This window comes from Mauremys mutica, chromosome 3, assembly GCF_020497125.1.
Source record: "Mauremys mutica isolate MM-2020 ecotype Southern chromosome 3, ASM2049712v1, whole genome shotgun sequence".
Lineage (NCBI taxonomy): Eukaryota > Metazoa > Chordata > Testudines > Geoemydidae > Mauremys > Mauremys mutica.
In genome coordinates this window covers 120,012,639-120,034,018 of record NC_059074.1, presented here as the reverse complement: position 1 = coordinate 120,034,018, position 21,380 = coordinate 120,012,639, and the positions used below count along the sequence as shown (strand labels likewise).

Genomic DNA, 21,380 nt, shown 5'->3' with positions numbered 1-21,380 from the left:
AACTCATCCCTGGATGTTTAAGCAGTTCTGTGCTACGATGTGGATCACTTGCCCCATGTTGAAAGTCAATAAGCGTGTCTTAGGGTTGCCAACTTTCTAACTGCACAAAACAGAATACCCTAGCCCCGCCCCTTCCCCAAGGCCCTGCCCACTGACCCGCACATTCCCCAAGGCCCCGCCCCCCACTCACTACATTCCCCCTTCCTAGGTGGCTTGCTCTCCCCCACCTTGACTCACTCTCACTGGGCTGGCTCTGGAGTGGGGCTGAGGATGAGGGGTTTGGGGTGTGGGAGGGGGCTCCAGGCAGGGGGGTGGGGCCAAGGGATTTGGAGTGCGGGAGGGGGCTGTGGGTTGAGGCAGGGGGTTGGGATATGGGAGGGAGTGAGGGTCTGGGCTGGGGGTGCTGGCTCTGGGGTGGGGCTGGGAATGGGGGGTTCAGGGTGTGGAAGGGGTTTCTGGCTGAGACAGGGGGTTGGGGTGCAGGAAGAGGTGAGGGTTCTGGGCTGGGGGTGCAGGCCCTGGGGTGGGGCCAGGGATGGGGGGTTTGGAGTGTGGGAGGGGGCTTCAGGTTTGGGGGGGCTCAGGGCTAGGACAGGGGGTTGGGGCTCAGGGTTGGGGTATGGGCTTATCTCATGATGCTCCTGGTCAGTGGCACAGCGGGCTAAGGCAAGCTGCCTGCCTGTCCTGGCACACCACATTGCATGCACCCCGGAAGCAGCCAGCAGGTCCGGTGCCTAGGTGTGGGGGGAGCAGGAGGGCTCCACTCTCTGCTCTCACCCGCAGGCACCGCCCCCAGCTCCCATTGGCTGGGAGTGAAGAGCTGATGCTGGGGGCAGGGGCAGCGCACGGAGCCCCATGGTCCTCCTGCGTAGGAGCCAGACCTGCTGGCCACTTCCGGGGTGCAGCGCAGTGCCAGGACAGGTAGGGACTAGCCTGCCTTAGCCTTGCAGCACCGCCGACCGGACTTTTAAAGGCCCGGTCAGGGGTGCTTACCGGAGCCACCAGGGTCCCTTTTCGACCGGGTGTTCCGGTCAAAAACCGGACACCTTGTCACCCCTAGCGTGTCTTAATAATTCATTTGTTGTTATATTAAATACAGAAGCTCTGAAATTAACAGACTCCTCCTACTCCATTAATTCAAATGTTGTGCTCTAGTGCTGCCAGAAGTGAAGGCCATATGCGGGCTCAGCAACATTAGGCACTTGTCATAGTCACCTGCAATGGGGGGAAATATGTCTCATCCCCATTGAGCACCCACCCAGTTCCTCTGATGAGTATAGGGGTGTGAGCAGAGAATGAAGAGGTATGGGTTTAAGTGGGACCCTCAAAATGCAAAGGAGAGACTTATCTATGCACTCCCTTCTTTGGCCTTACTTTTACTAGGCAGGAATAACTTGGTGGCTACCTGCATGCACTGCTCTCTTTAATGCAGCATCGGGTTCTGCTGCATTTTCTGTCCTGGCCATCATCTTTTACCTTGTGCTTACATGTGCACATTCCACATTGTGCAGCGTCAATCCCTAATAGTGTGCATCAGCATGTTTGGCATTGTCATTTAAACTACGAAGATATGGCCTCTGATCCTTGAGCACTGTTAAAAAGATATACATTTCCAGTCTGAATTTGTCTAGCTTCATCTTCCAGCCACTGGATCTCAATATACCTTTGCCTGCTAGATTGCAGAGCCCATTATCACCTTGTAGGTACTTATAGACTGTGATCAAGTGGCCCCTTAACCTTCTCTTTGTTAGCTAAATAGATTGATCTCCTTGAGTCTATCACTGTAAGGTACATCTGAACAGAACAGCACAGTGCAGTACTGTATATGCAACAAAAGGAACAGAAACCAAACTGAGGGGCTGATGCCCCAGGCTAGCCTTGCACCAACTAAGCTAGACCTGTAGCACAGAAATTCAGCTCACCTAGTTTCTTAGCTTCCTGGCTTCGTTCATGTTTTTGCAGAGGAACATAACTCATCTTCCGGCTGCTTTCCCCATAACCCAAGAGGTAGCCATGAGGTCTGCGCAGACTCCTGAGGCCTGAGGCCTGGGGTAGCTTCCATCGGCCAGATAACTTGTTGCCTGGAGATCGGACACGCACTCTCAAAGGTTTGTTTGGCCCTTCCTTCTCTTCAAAAAACAAGCAAGAAAACACACAAAAACACCATATTACTATTGTGCATTTGTTGTATATGGCAGTAGTTGTTGTCTGTCCGCACGTATAGCCATAAAATAACATCAAAATCTGTTTATAGCTCTTTTTAATTTTGTGATAAATCCAACCCCAATAAAAACATGTTTTCCAAGAGTGGAGTACAACACAATACATTTTTCCCAGACACTTCAGACAAAATGGTGTAAGACATCCAAAATGAAAATATATCATATTGCAAGTATTCCTGCCAGAAATCTTGGATGTCTTACAAATCTCGTTCCATCTTTTCTCTTCCCCTCCCGCCCCACTACGGCTTCAGGCCCATAAGTACATTATTTTCTGGCAAGTATTTCAGGTCAGTATAAAATATAGTACAGAAATATTACACTATTTATAACTTTCCTATAGAAAACTATGTACACTGAAAGCAGTTTCTGCTCTCCAGTACAATCAGTTGTAGTTCTGGTCACCTACAGCTTCTAAACCGTGCTTTCTTACATGTGCCTTAACTCTTGACTTCTAAAGTTCAAAATTACAAACTTACTTTATATGATCACTCATGCAGACAACACCACAACTGGTACTTTATAAAAATCATTTGTAGTTGATATTTCTAATAAGTTAGAAACTTTCCTCTTAAGAAATCATATTTATAAGACTACTGCTTGAGCAACTATGTCACTCATTCCAATGGCATTACCTTCTTTTTTTGTGCCAGTTCCCATTTTAAATAGACCTGGTATCATGCTAACAAGTACGCAATGGTTAAAGTCGATAGCTCCCCCTACTGTTTCTCTCACTGCACTGGCCAGGAAGGAGTGTTGCTTACCCAAACCAGGGAGACAAGCTGGATCTGTGTTCCCTCCCATTTCCCTTCATTTTAATCCCTGCTAGCACCATTCAGACAGCAGGCACACTCATTAGATGGCACATTTCCTCTGTGAGATCAAGTTGCTCTAAAGGAAGTGCCACTGTCTACACAAAGTTTCAGAAAAGGATTAGATTGTCTTTTCTGGGCTCTGGGTCATCATGCGCCTGTGCTTTCAGCATTTTGCTAAAAGTTAGAAAGTTGCAGAGTAAAAAAAATATCAGAAGAAGAAAGAAGTGTAAAACTTTAGCTGATGCGATTGCACCAGCACCATGGGGCTCCAGTTCTGATTCGGATGCTGATTGGGACTCCTTGATGCTACTGCAATGCAAAAACTAAATTTGAAAAATATCAATCAATCAATAAAGACTAGAGAGTATGTAAAGACACTCTGCAGATAAAGCAAGTTCTCTCCTTAATTTTGCTTTCACTCTAGGCCATAGGCGCAATTCTCCTTTCAGTTACACCTGCAAAACTTCACTGAGCTCAGGGTTGAGGCAACAGCAAAGAGAATTTGTCCTTCTGGATCCAAATGTCCCCAGTTGGAGGGACTGAGTGTGCCTACTTTTGGCACCACTTCAAGAAAATATCCCTATGCAGGGATGCATGTAAGCACATACTTAACTTTAAGCATGTACCTAAGTCACATTGGAACTAATAGGACTTAAATACTGCTTAAAGTTAAGTGCATGCTTAAATGCTTTCCTGAATCAGGGCCTCAGAGGAGCTACTCACATATCCAAGGGTCAACTATGAATGATTACTAACTGTAGTCTGTAACCTATCATTTAAATCAGCTTCTGTACCAAATGACTGGAGGATAGCTAATATGACGCCATTTTTTTAAAAGGGCTCCAGAGGTGAGCCCAGCAATTACAGGCTAGTAAGCCTGACTTCAGTACCTGACAAACTGGTTGAAACTATAGTAAAGAACAAAATTGTCAGACACATAGATTAGCATAATTTGTTGGGAAAGAGTCAACATGGTTTTTGTAAAGGGAAATCATGCCTCACCAAGCTACTAGAATTCTATGAGGGGGTCAACAAGCATGTGGACAAGGGGGATCCAGTGGATATAATGTACTTATATTTTCGGAAAGCCTTTGACAAGATCCCTCACCAAAGCCTCTTAAGCAAAGTAAGCTGTCATGGGGTAAGAGGGAAGGTTCTCTCATGGATTGGTAACTGGTTAAAAGATAGGAAACAAAGGTTAGGAATAAAGGTCAGTTTTCAGAATGGAGAGAGATAAATAGTAGTGTCCCCCAGGGGTCTGTACTGGGACCTGTCCAATTCAACATATTCATAAATGATCTGGAAAAAGGTTTAAACAGAGAGGTGGTAAAATTTACAATTGATACAAAACTACTCAACATAGTTAAGTCCCAAGCAGACTGCGAAGAGCTACAAAAGGATCTCTCAAAATTGGGTGACGGGGCAACAAAATGGCAGATGAAATTCAGTGTTGATAAATGCAAAGTAATACACATTGGAAAACATAATCCCAACTATACATATAAAATGATGGGGTTTAAATTAGCTGTTACCACTCAGGAAAGAGATCTTGGAGTCATTGTGAATAGTTCTCTGAAAACATCCACTCAATGTGCAGTGGCAGTCAAAAAAGTGAACAGAATGTCGGGAATCATTAAGAAAGGGATAGATAATAAGACAGAAAACATCATATTGCCTCTATATAAATCCATGGTACACCCAAATCTTGAATACTGCATGCAGATATGGTTGTCCTATCTCAAAAAAGATATATTGGAATTGGAAAAGGTTCAGAAAAGGGCAACAAAAATGATTAGGGGGATGGAACGACTTCCGTATGAAGAGAGATTAATAAGACTGGGACTTTTCAGCTTGGAAAAGAGACGACTAACGGAGGATATGATAGAGGTCTATAAAATCATGACTGGTGTGGAGAAAGTAAATAAGGAAGTGTTATTTATTCCTTCTCATAACACAAGAACTAGGGGTCACCAAATGAAATTAATAGGCAGCAGGTTTAAAATAAACAAAAGGAAGTATTTTTTCGCACAACACACAGTCAGCCTGTGGAATTCTTTGCCAGAGGATGTTGTGAAGGCCAAGATTATAACAGGGTTCAAAAAAAGAACTAGATAAATTCATGGAGGATAGAGCCATCAATGGCTATTAGTCAAGATGGGCAGGGATGGCATCCCCAGGCTGTTTGCTAGAAGCTGGGAATGGGTGACAGGGGATGGATCACTTGATGATTACCTGTTCTGTTCATTCCCTCTGGGGCACCTGGCATTGGACACTGCTGGAAGACATGATACTGGGCTAGATGGACCTTTGGTCTGAGCCAGTATCACCGTTCATATGTTCTTATGATAAGGTACTGCCAATAGTGCTGAAAATGTAAGTACTGTGACAATCTTTATTAAGCAATCATCTGCCCTAAGCAACCACCTAAGGTATCTCAATCATTTCCCAAAGTTAAATTATCACTTGCAAGGGATCACTTTTCCAGTGCGACCAGAGACTGCCTAGACCTGGTCACAGAGCTCTCCTAGCAGACCATCTGAAAAGGTTTGGATTTCAGTGCTCCTAAAGCACATGCTCCATGACAGACATGGCTTTAGGGTACAGGGCATTGTGCACTTTGCAGAGTTCTGTGTATTGCTTTTAGTTTTTATGCTGAAACACCTTTTGATTTGACTTAACTATTATATAACTGACCAACAGTTCAACAGTTCAGCCATATATGTACAAATGACATTTTAAACCTGTTTTCATTAAGTATTTATACTTCAATTATTTTATAAAGTTCAAGTTTTAACTTTTGTTAACTACTTGTGTGGCCAGATTCACCTCTACATTCTGGCTTTTTTGCACCAGTCGTTCAACACAAAGCAGATATAAACCCAGATTAACCAGCAAATTAAGCTAGCTTTACAGCTGCTTTGAGAAGCTGGCACAATGCAAATCAGTCAGAGCATAGCAGTGGATCTGGTCCTAAGTGTTCTATAAAAAAAATAACAATTTTTATATTAAATAAGTATTTCATTTATGGGATTCCCTTTCACTTGTCAAATAACATTTTCAGTCACCCTCATTAAAAGGCTACCTGCTCAAGCAACCACTTTTTCTTGTTCCTTTGTCATTTAATACAGGTTTTACCATATAACCCATTTTCAATGATCAATTATTTACAGACCGCATATGCTACCCTGTGCTAATTTACAGTCCTGTCATACAGAACTATAAATCTAGCAAATTCAAGTCCTGAATCTCCTCTTCCCCTTTGTTTTGTAATAAATGTACGTTATTGCTGAAGCTTTTCTTCACTGAATCAACTAAGAAGAGCTTACACTAGCTAAATAATGTAATTAAACCTTTGAGAAGCTTGTTGGCTGAGTGTGGCAGGAAGGGAATCTACAGTGGATAATTTTTTTCTTCACCAGTTAGTGTCATAGCTTTCCAACTGGAATTACTATAAGGAGTTCCAGGGGACAAAGGGTATAAAAGAAACCAAGCCAGCCAGAAAGCCATATGGAAAGTATTCTATTTAAAACAAATGTTGCTTTAGGCAAAAAGAAGTGTATCTGCTCTAATGTTAAATGAAGGACATTCATTGAGATTTTAAAAACAGGACATTGCAGGTTTTAAAAGATATTCCTCATGCTAGTTCTAGGGATTTCTGCCTGTCTGCCCCATTTTACTAAGAACCTATTTCTTGTTGCCACAGTTCAACCCCAATTATCTGAAGGTGTCAAGGGCACTGAACACTTTTGAGCAGACAGGGGTTCAGATAATTGTGGATGCCAGCCCAGCTGGCTTTTGTATCTGCACTCAAGGCTAGGAACTCTGAGCACCAATCCTGCTAAACCTGCTTATTTATAGAGAGCAGGCTGGATTCTCCTAGGCTAGCTGGCTCTGCAGCTCCATAGGGCCAGAATGCCTCAGGACTGGGCTGCACATGCAGGGCCGGCTCCAGACCCCAGCGCGCCAAGCGCGCGCTTGGGGCGGCATTTTAACGGGAGGGCGGCAGGCGGGTCCGGCGGAGCTTCCGCAGTCATGCCTGCGGGAGGTCCAATGGAGCCGCTGGACGACCGGACCTCCCGCAGGCATGACTGTGGCGGGTGCGCTGGTCCCGCGGCTCGTGTGGACCTCCCGCAGGCATGACTGCGGAAGCTCCACCGTAGGCGCGGGACCGGCGCCCGGCAGCGCGAGCGACGCAGCGCGCCGCCCTGCTTGGGGCGGCGGAATTCGTAGAGCCGCCCCTGTGCACATGAGTCCTGGTCACGAGAAGCTAAACTCCCTAGGACAGGACTAAAGCTGGAGTCTTGTGGGGATCTGTAACTCCCCAGGACCAAAGCCATTGCACAGCTCACTATTAGAGCGAGATCCTGAATTCACCTCAGCTATTCAGTTGTATCTGGGGATAGGAGAGAAGAGGAATTCAATATTTTAAAAATCACCCAAGCCTCCAAAACCAACAAGCCATCCCACCACAGCTATTGATTCAGTTACAGATTTCAAAGTGAACACATTCCAAGAACTTCCCGACCCCAAAATACATTGTGTGCCCCTGATGCCAACGAAACCCTGGAGCTAGCAAGATCTGAAAGCCAGCCTAGCACAACAGTGACTGCTGGAGCTGCTAATGAGACCACAGGTTAGATTTTTTGGAATACTGGTGTAGGCAGCGTTCCACAAAAGCATCTTTAGAGCTCAGCAGAATTTGGGTTCTGAAGAGAGAAGGGCGGGTCAGGGAAGGAAAAAATTCTCTGTTTGGCAGAGGGAGGGTGACAGGCTGAAATAGAGGAAGGGGAAGTTTACCAGAAAATGTTTACACTACGGTGAGATGAAAATGGGAGAGCAGGTGGAGAATCTGGTTCAGAGGAAGGGTGAAGGAAGTGGTGGAGATGGGAAAAAGCAAAGAGAAGAACAGGAGCAGGGCAGGAAATGAAGGATGGAAAAAGACAAAACAAAGCTGGAATAATTTTTTGTACACCCAACAAAATGGAGCATTTTGAGGATCATCCATTACAAATTGGGGCTTGCAAAAATCCACCCTGCTCCTGAGAGCAGATTAATAAGAGAAGATAATAAAAGACAGCCTGGTGTTCGCTGAAATACACATTAGGAGCCAGATTCAGTACAGGTGATGCAAAGAGATGCAAACAACACCTCCCTTCTCAGGACTGGATTCTCCATAAGGAAGGGCAGGAGATTTAAGTCACAGTTAGGCCTTCCTAACTGTGCGCCCCACCACCCTGGCTGGCCTGAAATGAACCATGACACTGCACACTTTTGGGGCATTGCTGACCTCAGTGGGGCTCTGGAATGGAGGGGTGTTGCCAATGCTTTCTGCTATTAGTCTCCCTCTCCCAGATGACTTCCCCCTATGACACTGGAACTGCCAAAGACAAAATATTTCAGATCAATGTGAAAACTGCAGAGCCCACCGTTTTTATTGCACCTGAAATGTTTCCGTGTTCACTACTCTTCCACAGAAATCTAATCTTACATTTTAGAGGTGCATGGGGTTTCAGCTGCTTGGCTCCCACTGGGCTTTGAATCAGGCCTTCAACAAAGCAATGGAAAGAGTCATTGACTTCAGTCTGCTTTGGATCAGGTCCTAAATCAGAAGGAGTCATAATTACGAACCCCCTCTCATGCCCAATACTTTTTTTTTTTTCAACATTTTTGAGATAGTGGCTACCGTAGGTGAGCTGCTTGGTAGAGTTGGGGATTGAGTCTCTCTCCCCCCTTTTTCCTTTCCTTTGTGCCTTTTAAATACTGCTACCATTTTCTGGACATGTAGTTAGGCACTACTGATGTGGCAAAGCAGAAGTAGCTGCACACATCCAGAAATCTGATATCTTCTGAGAAGCTGCCCATTAAAAAAATGTAAGTATTTATTAAAGTTAAGTCACGAGTAGCACTACAGATTATTTCCCTCGCAAGCTCTTTTAGAAGGAAACCCCACATTATCTGCCAGTACAGGAAGCTGTATCTTGGCCCCAAGAATTCAGGCCTGACTTAGGCCCTGGTCTTATCCATTCACAGTCAAAATGCCTATTGATTTTTCCAGAGTTTTTGTCTGGGATAAAGCTTTATTTAATGAGCTTCCTCCAGAGCACAAGGTCTAAGGCAGCCTACAAGGTCTTCCAATGGCCACACAAGGAGGCATGTCTTATTTGCCAAATCACACAAATTCTTTAGAGAAGCTCATCAGTTTTCTAGTAAAGTAAAATGATCAGCTACAGAAAAAAGCACTGACTCTAGCTGTGTGGGGGGGTGGGGGAAACCCTACAAATCAAAACATTCTATTAAATTAACAAGCCATCATAGTCAGATACCACAAAAATATCAGGAGTTGTCAATTTAGCACCACAACAGGAGATAATTACTATTCAGTGTTTGCTTTTCCCTTCCTTAGTCAGCAAGAACGTTTCTGTGTTTTCACGCCATGTGGTATTACTGTGGAGCTGGAAAACTGGATATTCTGCTGCAAAAGTTTCAGGTAGTTAGCAAGAGTTCTGTGGCAAATATTCCTATAATTGAATGCAATCCACATGAAACAGATAGAGAGCTCTCGGAATATCTCTCCTTCTACACATGTTTTAAATCAGTGCATCTAAGTACACTGCCATGTGCGGAAGGGCAAAATAACAAAACCAGTAGAGATCAATTGCTGTCATTTAATAATAATGAGCACATAATAACACACTGATTGAAAACACTCATCAGAAAGGACTGTAAACATCAGCTGACAACTGAAATATTATCGAGGTTATTTTTATGCTTGCAAAATAAAACAAATACATTGCAGTCTATATTGGACAGATAATGGATGATTTGTTCATTAAAAGAGAAGGTTTCAGCTATCAAATAAGATCTGTTGATTGATTGATTATCTGCTCATCACATGGGATCAGGGCACTTGTGCAAAAGTTAATAACTAATATGAAAGACCAAATAAAATGGGTATTAATACCAAACCGCTTGATTCACTCACCACCCTCCAACAGTAAATCCCCTTTTGGTTTAACCAGCCACTCTCTGCTTCCTAACTGCAATCAATTGCCCTCTGGTTTAATAGCTAGACAGGACAAGTGCAGCTTGTACCACAACTCAAAAGCTGCCAAATTCATGCATTGGCAGCATGCAAGAAGGATCAAAATCCAGAGCTGAGGAGAATCCCACCAAGAATGTTCTGCAACCCGCCCAACTAAGTTCACCACTAGAGACAAGGGAATAAGGGCATTCCAGCCAATTGCAACTACCATGACAGGGCACAGGGCATGAGGGGATCTCAAACAGTCGAGATATTTCTGTTGAATCGGATACTAATGCAACAAGTGCTAGCTGGATTCCAACCTCTCTTAAATATAAACTCTACCGCTATAATAGTGGAGTCATAGGTGTACTCAGCTGTACTGTACAACAAAAAACACTCCTTATGTGAATTTACTTTAAAAAAAAAAAAGTACCTGGGTCAGCCTGCTTGCTAGGTGGCAATGTTCTGCACTACTAGTCACGAGACCTATTTCCCTACTGGTCCCAGTCTCTTGTTACCTATGCTGCAGAGGCTCAGAGGACTCAGTGCCAGAGTAGGGAATTGTGTTTCCACACTGCAAAAGTTCCTCCCCCAAACTTGTAAAGAGTGGCATGACTGACCTGCTTCTGCTGGAAAGGAGGTAGATGCAAGGCCAGGCCTCTAGAACAAGGCTTAAAGTGGATTAGATCTTCAGAACTACCAGAAGGATACAGAAATGCAGTAGTTCTAACTCAGCAAAATGAATCAGTAAATGAAGGAAGAGTCCCACCAAGTTTTCTCTCTCATTCTTCTATGGATAGTTTTAAAGATAATTCCAATTGCAAGATAAAACCCTTTTAAAAGTATCCACAATCTTAATACCTACTGGCTTGGCCTCCTCTCACCATTGAAAACGTTTACTTTAAAACACTTAGCATTTGGAGAGTCCATTACAACATTAACCGATCAGTCTTTACAACAACCCTGTAGATAATCCCATTTTATGTCTTGGGGAACAGGGTTAAAGAGGTTAAGTAACTTACCCACCGTCACAAAGAGTCAGGGAGAGATGCTGGCTCCACAGAAGTCAATGGTAAAACTCTCATTGATGTCAATAGGACCAGGATTTCAACCTCAAAGTCATAACCAGGATTAAAACGCCAGGAGCTACTGACGCCCCACTCCTGTGTTCTGACAGCAGCTCTCTATTGCTGTCTCTAGTAATGGTGGGGGAAAGTGTCCCAGTGTTTTCTATTAAGTGAGTTCCTAAATAATAAATGTTAATAACAAATACAGTATGGCAACTCATCATTAGCATGTGTCTTGCAGTGTTTATTATTTTTCACTTGGTTCTCTACCATTCTCAAGAGGCAATTCATTTCATACATCTGTTTTAAGTACTAGTATAATTCTGATATGCCATTTTAAAATTGCATTCAATGTGAAATGTACATATTATGAAGCAGAGTATATTTGAAAGAGGAGAAAGTAGACCAGCCAAGTCAAGCACATAAAAACTTTTCATTAATCTGTATAACTCAAAGTTTGCCATCAAGCTGCTATTCCAGAGAAAAGGGGGATGGAGGCTACCACTATTCCAAGAAATGAAAAGAAAACAGCGCCTTAATGACCCACCAGACCATGGAAATGGATCAGATTAGACCACAACTCTCCTGGTGCGTACCCGCTCTGTCATCCTCAGCCTTTGTAATGAGCCCGGTGCCACATCAGCATACGGGAAATAAAATACCAAGAAAAGTTGTTTTCAGACCAAAGCTTAATTCACTGTATCACCTTGGTGAAATATTTATGGAACGGAAATTAAAATATATATATATATATAGCAGCTTAAGGCCTGCACAATCCAAGTCCTATTGAGTTAATGGAAGCATTTCCATTGACTTCAGTGAGAGCTGGATCAGGGCCATAGTTGCAAGAGCAGAGCCATCTCCTGCCAAAGGTGTGCCAGTTCAAACAATGGTGATGTGGCCCTCTGAGATTTATCCTCACCACTGCTTATTTTTATCCCCTTTGTTCTGCTGCTGCAGCAGCACTGAAGACATATTCCTGCAGAGACAGACAGACAGACCACTAATTTGGTAGCTTATTTCTACGATTGCCCTACTGACAGTACTGTACCTTGACTAAGCCTTCACTGGACCCGATTCTTCTCTCGCTCCCACAAGTTTTGTGCCATTGAGTGATGCAAAGGAAATGAATACCAGGCCTAAGATGTGCTATTTACACCCACAAATAAGGGCAAGAGCCTGAAGCCTTACTTAAGTTAGGTACTAGCTTACTGCAATCAGTGGGACTGCTCATGGTGTAAGGTACTACTGAACATGAGTAAAGGCATGAGAATCTGCCATAACAAAGAAAGCTTTAATCCTGCTCCCATTGAAATCAATGGCAAAATTCAATTTGACTTCAAAGAGAGCAAGGTCTGGTGCTTGACCAAACAGGTAGGTAGCTTCTCCTTGCTATTCAAAGAGCAATGTTCTAAGACTTGCTTACATGGATTCTGGGACAGGTCTTGCACTTAAAGCCAATGGAAGTTTTCTGATGGATTTATATGGCTTCTGTATCAGTGCCTCTCTTGGGACATGATCAATCATTAAGAAGGTTGAGGGAAGTTCCCTATAAACCCTTTGTCTGTTGTGTGCAAGCATGTCTGAAGAAGTAGTTTGTCTGCACTTCTGCTTGTCTGTAGCAAATAGAGAATGTAATTCTTTAGTTGTCTGCATAACACAATGGAAAGTGTGCCATAATTCACCGGGCCCAGGCCAAGAATTTTCGGCAGTTTACCAGTAGCCAACAGTAATGTCTGTTTTATGTGAAACCATTCATTATAAATCTTTAGAGGAGGTTACCTGGCATCCAGAATACATTTTTTAAATTAACAGGATTTGCAGACATGTTAAAAAATGGTGCAAAACTCTCTTTTAAGAGCCCAGTGAGTGCTTAGTACAGTAGCACAGGGATATTTTCAAACTCAAGGAAGAAATATGGTCAATGCATGCATTATTACTTAGGAACAACAGAGTGAATTGCTGATAGGTTAATAACATTCCAACCCCACCCTCAGGGCCAGATCCAAAGTCCACTTAAGTCAATGGAAAGACTCCCACTGATTTCAATGGGGTTTGGCTTGAGCCCTACAAATCTAGATTGCTATTCCATTTTGTGTTTGTTGCCTTCTTCTATTAATGTTGTTCTTTCTCCCTTTGGGTATCTCCCGTAGCTATCTAATGTCACGTGTACTCTCAGAAAAACATGAAAAGAGCTGTCTCAGTTCATGACAATGACAAACTTCATCCTGCAATGGGTGCAAGAGTCCGACTCCACATGGATCAGCTTGCAGGATCGAGGCCTGAATCCTCATCTGCCAAAGGTGAGCTCTCCCTCAGGTGCTTTGTACTGTCACACTCTACAAAGGTTGGGAGTGGAAGCTAATATTTCCTTTAGTCTCAGTTGTAAAGGTGTCCATCCAGAGCACTGAGCAATCATTATAAAATACACTTATGCTCAGAACAATGAGCCAGTTTGGGCTTATTAGGGGCTGAGGGGCTTGCTAAAGCTGATGAACCTCTTAAGGCTCAGAGGGTAGGAGGCTGGCAGGCTGCTAACCATTGTCTCCAATGGCTTGTGGGGTGGATTCCAGAGGTCTCCCTAGAGTCTCCTAAGGATTATAAAAGGGGCATGAACCTCCTAGGGCTCATGGCAAGGCCACACAAGACTTCTAAGGTTTTCAAGAAGGGGGCTAGAAACCCTGATGAGCCTTTTAAAGCTTACAGGTGATGGTATTTGTCACCCCGACCACACACAGTGAGCCTCACAGGTGTCACAGGGACAGAGGCAGTCGGGGGCTGAAGAGCCCTATAAGGCTTGTGGGGAGCCCAGGGTGAGTGCCACTTCACTCTGCAGGACTCCTGCGTGGCGCCAGGGGAGCAGCAGGGAAAACAATCTTCACTTCCCCATAAGTGCAAGTCAAGGGGCTATAATGCTACACTGGGAATAGGTCTCCCTAAAGAGTAGCTGTAACAAATTTACTTCCACATGCACTCCATCTCAGAGTGCCTTTCCATGCCCATTTCTAAAGTACCAGCTTTACTCATTGTGGCGCTCTGCACAGAGGGAGAGCCACATTCAAATTCAAAGCAGTCCTGTGTTCTGCTCCTTTTTCCTGAGTTAGATGTTTAATAGGTGATGCTCCCTCATTTCAGAATCAGTTAAGTTAGTAAATTACTAAAATAGCATATTGTACTAAAGTGTCTTACATTATTAAATCCAGTTTAAAATACATAAGAAACCTAGCTAAGTCATAAATCAAGAGACCAGTGGAAATGGATTATGGTGCCTTTCCTCCTCTTCCAACATATTCTAAATTACAAACATGGATAATTTTGTTATATTAGTATTTACCAACAGAAACAATTCCAAGTAGTCTCCCAGCCCAGATGTTCTTGAAAAAGAATTGGACAGTTGGTCCATAAATCAAGTTAGCAATTTCCCCATCACTTTCTTAAGCGACTTTGCTTACTTCACCAATCAGCCAACTGAACACACATATCCTTAAGCAGAACTGTAAAAATAGCATTAGACTTTTCTTTGTAGTGCAATCTGAGAACATAACAGAGTCACCACTGCTTTTCTGGGGCAGAGTTAAAGCTATGTTCTGCAAAAGAGGAAAGCGGATTTGGTCCTTAACCGTATTGTAGCTGTTATATACTTCCCAACAGTCCGAGGTTTTGTGGGAACATCTGCCTTCAACCAGGACATAGGGCTTCGGGGTCAAGGGCAGTTTGGCACAGGCTCCATGTTTGAGAGGGCCCCAAAACTGTGTGGTGCTGCAAACTGGTGCATGAGTCATAGCGCCACTCAGGTTTGGCCCGACTGTCCCTCCATTTCAATCTATGGAGGAAGCAGATGAGTCAAACCTGAGTGGCATTGAGCCCGTGTGTGCTAGGTCACAATGCTAGTCAAATTTGGCTCTATCTCCATCTATGGAGGGCCGGATAGGCCAAACCTGAATGATGCCTGCTCCACTTTGATAACTTGGAATGTTGGGAGATACACTATTATTACCCATCTGTAAAATGGCTACAATAATACTTACCTATCTCAGAGAAATTGTGAGGCTTTACTAATTTATTAACACTTATGCAGTAGTGTGATGCGGCTTTGCCGCGGTTCGTCTCTCAGCGGGGCCGTGGGGTATCCCACCGCCTCGCTCTAGTCCACTGGCCGTCGGCTCTGCGGCAGTGTGGGATGGCCAGCACACGGTCAGGGGCTCAGACCTTTAAGCAGGGGGCTGAGCCAATAGTTCAGATAGCCACCCAGGCCCTGGGGCAGGGCGGGGCAGCAAACAAGCCGTCAGGGACTCAGGCCTTTCAGCGGGGGCTGAGTCACTAGTCAATATCAGCCCAGGCCCTGGGTCAGGGCAGGGCAGCAAACAAAGAGTCAAAGACTCAGGCCTTTAGGCAGGGCTGAGTCAGTAGTTTATAACCGGAGGTCCTAGCCTCTCCAGGCCAGGGAAAGGACAAGGGGGAGCCTGTCACCCAGGAGTGGATGGCAGGGGGGGATGCAGGCCCTCCCTCTCCACTGCGTCCCAGCCTGGGGCCCTAGCAGCGGCAGAAACTCGCTGCTGTCAGTGGGGATCCTGGCCGCAACACACTGACATAGGTTCAGGCAATGCTGCAGCCAGACTGGGGTCGGCTGCCCCCGGGCCACTTCCACACTCCCCCTCATAGGGTACCTGAGTCGTCGTAGCGTCACTGGCGGTCTCAAACACCATCGGTTCCTCTGGGTAAGTAGCGAATGGTAGGCTCAGCTGCTCCTCGGGGTAGCTGGCGAGAGGCAGGCTCGGCTCCTCCTTGGGGTAGCTGGCAAGAGGCCAGCTCGGCTCCTCCTCGGGGTAGCGGGCAAGCGACAGGCTCGGCCAGTCCTCGGGGTAGCTGGAGTGGGGTAGGCTCGGCCAGTCCTCCTCTGGGTAACAAGTGAGGGGTAGGCTTGGCCGGCCCGGGGCAAGCTCAGGCCGGCCGCGGCCTTCTGCTGTCTCCCCCGAGGGAGCTCGGCCACAGACGTCCAGTCTCTGCGGCGGCTGGCTCTCAACTGAGCTCTGCAGGTGAGCTTTTATACTTCCGGGTCTGCGCCGTGACCTCTGAGGGGCGGGCGCAGGACCCAGTGGCTCCGCCCACATTGGTGTTAGGGGAGGCTCGTCTCTCAGCGGGGCCATGGGGTATCCCACTGCCTCGCTACAAGTAGTTTGAGAGTCTCAGAGGAAAATTGCTACTTACTGTGGTGTTTTGAAAACTGTGTTAAAATTATAAGGTATCACTTCAAATTCTCAGCGGTTCTCCTGGTTCTGCTTGCAAGCTAAGGGGCATCATAGGGAAGAATGTGATATGGATCTAGCAGCACTTAGTCTGCAAAGAGCCAGCCTAGAGCAAGGTGGGGTGAGTTGTGCCACTCTGCCTTACAAAACATTCTGCTTTCCCTCTCTTTTTAGGGTTCTTGTCTGTTACAGTTCTGAATTTTAAGAACTATGCTATGTTGCAACCTTCCAGAAGAGTATTGTATGGTTTTAATCTAACTTCTCCATTTGCCGTGAACATACCACATATGCTCAAAATATTATTACTTGATAGAAATGCATCTGGATGTATTTTAAATTCTAGATATCACATGCCCTTTTCATCACCTAAAATGGGGACTGTTCTGCTCGCAGCTTGTCAGCCATATCCATAAAACTGAATTTGACTAGAAACAAAAATCCTACATTTAGTTGCCCAGTTGAGTTATGTTGTACTTACCTCTCCCCCAGTATGCCCCCATCTTTCCCAAAAAAACCCACACTAATTCTGCTAGTATGTTTGTACATTCAAAAGTTTTAAGCATAAAAAAGCAGTTGTACAAGGTGTTTAGTAGGATGCACAACCTTTAAGGCTGACAGGGACCACCATGTGAAGGGTTCTTCTCCAGATCCCACCAATTGAGCACTTACCATCGGGTGCAGACCAGCCCTGGACTATGTGGTGTCGCCTTAATAGGCTCTGCGTTGGAATTGGCTGGTCTAGCAACATGATGATCAAGGGGGCTACATCAATGGCCCCAATACTTGTGGCTACAGAAGAGCACCTCAAAATATGAAGCATCTCCTGAGATGCCAGCTGCTTGAGTGCAAATGTTCTTCCAGTGACCCAATGGAGTGCAGAGATCAGGCAATCGCATGTGAACGGATGTGGTGGGAAGCAATTTGAGGACACAACAAGACGAAGCATAAAAAAAGAAACCACTAAACATTTTTCTCATCATCAACAAAATAACACTGCTGGCTGACATGAGCACTGCACCAGATCCCAACATAAATAAGTACACTCATATGGATTCAAATACGTAGCAGAGATGGACAATGTCTATTTTGTACATTATGTTACACAGCCTCCTGTTCTAGTAAGTCTTCATTAGAACGTTTCCCTTTTAAAGTTATTGCTTTGTGGGTCGTATGAGTTTGTCTTATCTGTTGTTGCTACAAGAAGGTAGGCTTTAATTAATTAATTTGATTAATTTAATTGGTACAGACATCTGGACCACTATCTTTGAGTAGAATACATCAATACCACCACCAGGACAATAACAAATACACAGCCTGAGACAACTCCATTCCAAGCACACAGTAACAGTGACTGATTGATGCTCACAATTATGGGGCATACTGCAGTGTTCTATACAGCACAGCAGCTGCAAAAGACATGGATCAAATGGAAAAAAAAGTACTGTATGTTGCACATGGGATTAGTTTGACAATGAGATATAAATGAAATTGATTGTCAAGAAATGCATGTGTGATAGAAGCACAAAGCACTTGGCAGCTTGCACTTTGTTGGATACATGAACCAAGTGAGAAAAAATACTTGTCGTGGTTCCATTAAATGGTCCTGGATCCATAAAGGCAAAGCCATCAGCCTTAATTCATTCACCTCCTAAATTAGGGAAATGCACCTTTATAGGTAGAAAAAAAGGAAGCTTGGCTTCTCATCTTTCATTGTTACACTTTGTTATCTTCTGAGAAGCAGTCTGCTAAGTGTCCTGGACTTACAGAATATGCAGTGCTAACAGTCAAAAACACTTTTTTGCTGGATTTTTACAGAACTGCTCATGTATGTATTTTTAATTAATGTTCAGCAGTTGAGGGATAAGTTATCTTCTGCATTCAGTTTATCTTGAAAGCACTCAAAGTGTCTATTGCAACATCAATTTTCAGTCTTTTCATTCAGGGTCTCATCCAAAGTCCACTGAAGTCCCTCCATTTTCTTCAGTGGGCTATGGAGCTGGTCTCTAGAGCCTAACCACATAATACAGCCATCTGTACGGTACATATGGTTTACTTTGAAACCCACATACATTCTGGTGTGAGATAAGACAGCAAGGCGTAATCACTAGCATTACCCCTTCAAGTCCAATTAGAATGCAAAAAGCCACCCTTTTATTCCAGCTAAACTTACCAGGTGGGCCCTCAGCTCTGTAAACTAGATGGTTCACTCTGCTGTGGCTCTCTGCTGTACATTACCCCAGCTCTAAAACATATGGTTTACATCAAGCCACTGTTTCAAGTCTCCAGGAGCTATAGTAGGCCATTTGATTTACCAACAGTTTAACTTAGAATGAAATATGAAATCAGATACAATCCATAGCCTGCTGACTGTTTTCCAGCGGAGAGAAAGATGAGCCGATAGTATAAAAAATTAGGAAAGTCCTTTACAACTTTAACTTTTCCACACAGAAATATACTTTAGCTAGAGACAATGGAGTAAAATGTAGTGAAGAATGTATGGTGTGTGACATGCATACTTTAATTATTCTCCACTCTCAAACTGAAGTGCTAAACCTGGGGTCGGCAACCTTTCAGCAGTGGTGTGCCGCGTCTTCATTTATTCACTCAGATTTAAGGTTTCGCGTGCCAGTAATACATTTTAACATTTCTAGAAGGTCTCTTTCTATAAGTTTGTAATATATAACTAAATTATTGTTGCATGTAAAGTAAATAAAGTTTTTAAAATGTTTAAGAACCTTCATTTAAAATTAAATTAAAATGCAGAGCCCCCTGGACCAGTGGCCAGGACCCGGGCAGTGTAAGTGCCACTGAAAATCAGCTCGCGTGCCACCTTCGTGTGCCATAGGTTGCCTACCCCTGTGCTAAACAATAATTGGAAAAATATGAACATTTTGCAAGACCAAAGTTTGAAAATAATTTAAAAAACCCAACTACTTAAAATAATATTATTGCAAATGTACTTTTAAATCTGTGTGCAAGCCCTCACCGAAACCTTCCCTTGCCTAGATGCATCCCCTCCAATTGGCTCTCTAATTAATGTTCTTTTGCTTCCAGCTGTTTTGCTTCAGGGCAATTCTCTCATTTCTACTGCCATGGCCCTAGGATTCTGGCACTTCTGTCCCAGAGACCTCTCACTGTCTGTTCTCAGCTCATCTGGTCCCCAGGGTTCTCTTGGTCTAGGTTCTTTTCCTCTTTGACTGATCCCATTGACACCTACTTAGCCTTCTCTCAACATCTCTTTTCTTGTCCCCTCCTCCCTGTCTGTTAGATCCCTTCCCTCCATATCTCTCTTCCAAAAGAAAATCTTTGCACTTCTATAGTGTCCTTCATCCCTTTTATAAAATTAATTACTTAGGTTGGGATTTTCAAAGGAACAGAGAGTTAGGCACCCAAATCCCATTCAATGGGATTTCAGTTCAAAAGGAGCTTCATAATACCCCCAAGAGATAAGTGGATACCCATTTTTTCATACGTTAACCAAGGCATAGAAAGATTAACAATGACATGCCCAAGGTTGTACAATACTTGCCCAAGTGAATCAGTGGCAGAGCCAGAAATAGAACCCAAGAGTCTTTACTTCCAGATGGCCCCTTTAATCACTAGAGAACACTCTTTCTTCCTGTGGCCCTTTTCTTCTCCTAGACTCCCCTGCCCCACCTGCTCGCAGTCAGAACTTGTTGACTATTTCAACCACAACTTTGTTGCTTGTTCCTAAAGCAGGTCTCTTCAGCTGTAATTGTTTAAGATGACATTTCTGGATGAAAGGGGTATTATTTCTGGTACACTATTAAGGGGATTTTCTGTGACACAGCTCAACCATAGTAATTGGAAGTACTACGGACATTACTGAAAATGTAAGGACTCCTCATTCACAGAATACAAAAGGCCAAATTCTGCCTTTATCTATACCCCAGCAACCTAACGAAGAATTCAGGGTGAACAGTGCAGATGCAGAAGCAGAATTAGGCCCAAAGCTTTTAAACTGGTTCTGGGAACAGATACATGTCAAATCTGCAACACCTGAGTAAGTTTAAATTGTAGACAGACCTATTCTCCCAATCATTGTTTTCTGATTAAACCTTCCTGGAGGTTTAAACATGGGGAAGGGTTTCTCTGCTCTAAGGCATTTACGGCCCAATTCAAAACACACTAATGACAATGGAAGTCTTTCCATTGACTTCAGTGTGCTTTGCGTCAGGATGCTCAAAGGGTGTTACAAACAGGTGAACAAACAGATGAGTTCATTAATTATCAAAGAAAACACTTAATATCAAGAAAGAGGGTGAATAAAAATGTTTTCCTGCTACACTGTTATAATGATGGACATGAATAATTTGATCAGATCAACAGGGCCACCCAGAGGATTCAGGGGGCCTGGGAACCCCCCGCCGCCGAATTGCCGCCAAAGATCCGGCACTTCGGCGGCAGGTCCCGGGGCGGAAGGACCCCCCGCCGTGGGTCTTCGGGGCACTTCGGCGGTGGGTCCCGGAGTGGAAGGACCCTCTGCAGCTGAATTGCCGCCAAAGAACCGGAGCGGAAGGAGCTCTGGGGGCCCGGGCCCCGCGAGAGCTTTCCGGGGCCCCCGGAGCGAGTGAAGGACCAGAAAAACTCTCGTGGGGGGCCCCTGCAAGGCCCAGGGCCTGGGGCAAATTGCCCCACTTGCCCCCACTCTGGGCGGCCCTGCAGATCAATGAATCAGATGAGGTCACTGAGTCTGACTGGAAAATGACCATTGCTTCATGTGCCCACATCCTCAATAATGAGAGAATGTTTATCCTCAATCACTGTGATGTTGTGACTCTAAGCACCCCTGTATTCACATCCTACACATTATTGTAATAATCTTTGTGCAAAATATGCCTTGCGAGATATCATTAGAAAACTACCACTGATAATTAATATTCTTGTGTAATGTAGGCATGAAATGCATATTACAAGTTATGAAAATAAGGTGAAATTATGATAAAAATGCATTTATCAGACAAGTCTGGTGAGGGAGTAAACCAGTT

At 44.3% G+C, this 21,380-nt stretch overlaps 1 protein-coding gene across 1 annotated transcript in view; it reads right to left on the bottom strand.

The window, feature by feature from the left end:
- Positions 1–21,380, bottom strand: part of FNDC1 (fibronectin type III domain containing 1) — a 106,354-nt gene that overhangs the window by 73,912 nt on the left and 11,062 nt on the right. The window contains exon 2 of the mRNA XM_045010310.1: positions 1,923–2,129. Coding sequence (XP_044866245.1) covers positions 1,923–2,129 — 207 coding nt within the window. The remainder of the gene's footprint in view (positions 1–1,922; positions 2,130–21,380) is intronic.